The 3,888-nt window shown below is 67.2% G+C and overlaps 1 protein-coding gene across 1 annotated transcript in view; it reads left to right on the top strand.

Moving 5' to 3' along the window:
• The first annotated feature begins 403 nt into the window (after positions 1-403).
• Positions 404-3,888, top strand: part of LOC104832351 (chromosome unknown open reading frame, human C2orf81) — a 15,959-nt gene continuing 12,474 nt past the window's right edge. The window contains exons 1-3 of the mRNA XM_010568484.1: positions 404-676; positions 834-1,040; positions 1,537-2,431. Coding sequence (XP_010566786.1) covers positions 404-676; positions 834-1,040; positions 1,537-2,431 — 1,375 coding nt within the window. The remainder of the gene's footprint in view (positions 677-833; positions 1,041-1,536; positions 2,432-3,888) is intronic.

Genomic DNA, 3,888 nt, shown 5'->3' on the forward strand with positions numbered 1-3,888 from the left:
GGGGTGTGCTGGGATGAGCTGGGGTGTACTGGGCTGTACTGGGATGAGCTGAGGTGTACTGGGATGTGCTGGGGTATCTTGGGGTGTGCTGGGACGAGCTGAGGTACATGGGGGGTGCCAGGGAGGGCACCGGGATGCCATGTCAGAGACACACCCCCCTGCCCTGGGACAGGGCATGGAGGCTGCCCGTGCTCCCCTCATACCCCGGTGTCGCTGCCGAGGGCCTGGGGAAGCAGAGACCCCCAGGCCATGTGCGAGGGGGGGCCTTGTCTCTGGTCCCTTTCAAGCTGAGGAGGGGCCGTATCCATGGCCAGGAACGCATGGCCCTGGGGCCGTTCTGCCATTGTCCTGCCCCGGGCTGCGGGTGTCCCGACCGGGGGGCTCCTCTTGCCCCCCTGGCACCATGCGGAGACATGGGAGCTGCAAGGGCTGTTGTGTCTCCCTGCAGAAAATGACCCCCCGGGAGCGGGTGGCCACCTCCAAGACACGTGGGGAGAAGTCCCGGCTGCCCACCATCGCCACTGCCCGAGCCGACGTCGTCCCCGGGCGCCTGCCTGAGGCGGAATGGCTTTCCCTGCTCGAGGCTGAACAGGGGGACAGGGATGCTGGGGACATCCTTGCAGAGCTCTTGGGCCGCGTGATGGACGAGTGCACCAAAGCCGATGTGGCTCGGCAGGTGAGCGTGCCGAGACCCTGCTTTTGGGGGGATCCCGGGCACTCAGGACAAGTGTGGGTTCCCCGCAGCCTCCGCTCCGTGGCATGGGATGGTGCCCGAGGGCGCAGGGTGCCGAGCAGGCCAGAGCAGGGAGGCTCATCCCTGCCTCTGCCTGCAGACTGTGGCCTTCACCGTGGGCCAGGCACGGGATGCCCTCCTGCAGATAGTCCAGTGGCGCTTCCTGGCGCGGGATGAGGGGGAGACGGACCCCGAAGGAGATGGCACCTGGCAGGAGGACGAGGAGCCCGAGCCCTGCGCCATGGACTCCTGGGCGCAGGGCTCCGTTCCTGTCCTGTGCATCCATCTGTCCCCTGGTGAGGGAGAGGTGAGATGTGCCCCAAACACCCCTGTGGTCCCGAGCAAGCCCCATGGGGAAGGGCCGAGCCTGGGCTGCTCTGGGCCTGTGGGACAGCCGCTGAGCCCCTGGTCCTGGCAGGGGGGTCCTCCGGGTGGTGTTGCAGAGCCCCTGCCAAGACACAGCCTCCCTAAGCACCCCCCGAGGAGCCGGGGGGGGTCCGTGCTGAGGTGGGCATGCATGGGCAGGGGGGAAGGGGGAGCTCTGGCTTGTTCGCTGGGGCTGCCCTGGGAGGTGTTTGGTTGTTGCCGGGACGGTTCCTTGCACCGTGATGCCGATGGCTGAGCTGTCAGCTCCCATGGGTGAGGAGCAGCACCCACACAGCTCCCGTGCACCGAGGGGGTCGGGGCTGCACCGTCTGCCAGTGCTGGCTGGGGGGTCAGTGCCACTTTCACCAGGTCACCTCCATCGGGCACCTCAATGCCCCCAGCCCACACCAGGTCTCCCTTTGCTCCCTCCTGGGCAGGTCTCCAGCGTGCGGGCTCCATGCCAGCATGGAAGGCAGGACCCCCCCACTGCAGATGAGGCCAGAGCTCCCCCCACGCAGACCCTGTGTCCCAGCCAGGTCACCAGCACCAGCACCGTCCTGCCCATGCCAGGGCCGTCCTGCCCGGAGCTGCTGCTGGACAAGGCAGCCATCGCTCCCCATCTCCCTGACGGAAAACCTCCCTGCACCTGGCCAGCCCCGCTGTGCCCAGCCAGGCCACCAGCCCTCTGCCCGCCCCCAAGCCCGGCAGAGCCCCTGGGGCAGCCAGAGCAGGGACGGTGTCCACCACGGACCTCCCACGGGGACGTGGAGGGGAGTGGTGCAGCGGTGGTCAGCAGCCGCGTGCCACCGCTGACGCCTCCCTCCTGCACCACCCTGGTATCAATCCGGTCAGGGAGGCCCCTGCGCAGCATGGGAGCGAAGCGAGAGGGGTCTGGCACCGTCCTGGGGGTCCCCAGGCGGGATCCCAGCAGCCGGCCTGAGCGCTGGATCAGGCCCCAGGTGGAGGTGCTGGACCCGGGCGCGGAGACCAAGCCGCCGGCACGTCCCCAGGGTGCCGGCAGGCGCAGCCGGGGACCGGAGCTGGGCAGCTGGCGGCTGCCCCGGGGGCTGGCCACCGCAGGGAGAGGACAGCTCCAGCCACCCCCCCTGGCATCCCCACAGCTCCCCAGCCCCATGCCCCGGCAGCTCAGCTCCTTGCTGGACTCCGCTCGGCTGGCCCCCGGTGTGACCGTCAGACGGGACGGCAGCGTGAAGCGTGGGCTCTGCATCCCTGCGCACGGTGAGGAGATGGAGGAGGCCAAGCGGGACCTGAGACCCATCTGCCCCACTGTGCCCTTCCCGGCCATTGCAGCCAGGCAGGTCACCGGCGATGGTGAGTGTTGAAGGCAGCACACCCCCCACACCGCCCCGAGGCCCGTGAGCAGCGTGGGGGATGAATCCCCCGCTCAGCACCAGCCCCCTCCTGGTCCCCACCACCCCGGCAGTCCTGCCTGGCTCCTCGCCGTGTCCCACGCGTTTCCCAGGATCAGCCCCGCTGCTCACGGCAGCCCCAGTGTGAGGGTGCAGCTGGGGCGGGTTCCCCCCGGGCTCCCCATGTGCCGTGTCTCCACTTTGGCAGGGCAGCCACTGCCCTGGGCAGGAGCCACGGTGCTGTGGGAGGCTGGTGGTGTCCCATGGGCTTCCCCTCCGTTGTCCCCCTTGCACCCCGGGGAGCAGACCTGCCCGATCCCAGAGCTCATCTGCTGGGAAACTGGCTCCAGCATCTCCGTGGCTGGGTGTTTGCCTGGGTACTGTTCTCACCCTGCAGCTCAGCATGGTGGCTGGATGCCCGAGCTCTGGGAGAGACCCCTGTCCTAGGCAGGCTCCTCACCCGTGGCTTTTGGCACGTTTCCACGTGACCCTGCGTCCCCACCTGACCCTGCATCCCCACGAGTTACCACCACGAGCACCAGGTCCGCTGCAGGGCAGGGCACCAATGCGGTGTCGCAGAGCAGCGCGGGCTCTGCCGGCTGTTGGCAAGGCTGTGCTGCTAAAGAAAACAGAAATAAAATAGAGGTTTCCGTCACTTGGCTCTCGTCCCATGCTGAAGACCAGCCCTGTGGCTCTCACACCACGAGCTCCTGCACCGGAGCAAGGTCTGGGAGCACGGTCCGCAGCAGCCCACGGAGCCGCCAGCCCTCCGGCACACATCACACAACAACCTACCCTCTGTTTTTCAGCTTGTAGCCATGTGCAGCTGGTACCCTGCGGCTGATTTGCCACCAGTGGCTTTACCTTGTCAGCTCTCTCTGGGGTTTGCCACTGCCCCATGTCCCCGGGCTGCGGTGCTGGCCCAGGTCCTTGCCCTTGCAGGCATGGCCACCTCCAAGCCACTCTGCCTGTGCAGCCCAGGCTGCCTGCACCCTGCTGCAACCGGTGCGCCTGGCTGCAGCCCCAATGGGTGGCCCCAGCTCTCCTCCCTGCACCCAAAGCCACTGGCATTGGTGGGGCCGAGCCACTGCAGGGCTGTTCGCTGGCTGCAACAGTGCTCTGGCTGCGCAAGCACCCCAGTATTTTCTATAAAGAACCCGGTTTTGGCTGTGGCGGTGTGGGGTGATGCTCAGGGACAGCTGAGCTCAGGGATGGCTCATCTGGGGCAGGAGATCGGTGCTGGGGAAACGCCAGAGGCTTTTGAGGCTGGCGTGGCCAGGGAACAGCAGCAGCTTAGAATCATTTAGGTTGGAAAAGGCAGTTAAGATCATCGAGTCCAGCTGTAGCTTGGGGCCAGCGATGCTCGTCCAGTGCTGGAGGCTCAGAGGCTGTGGGAGCCTCAGGAAAGCTGGACCCATT

The sequence above is a fragment of the Haliaeetus leucocephalus genome, unplaced genomic scaffold (assembly GCF_000737465.1).
Source record: "Haliaeetus leucocephalus isolate CR32 unplaced genomic scaffold, Haliaeetus_leucocephalus-4.0 Scaffold245, whole genome shotgun sequence".
NCBI lineage: Eukaryota > Metazoa > Chordata > Aves > Accipitriformes > Accipitridae > Haliaeetus > Haliaeetus leucocephalus.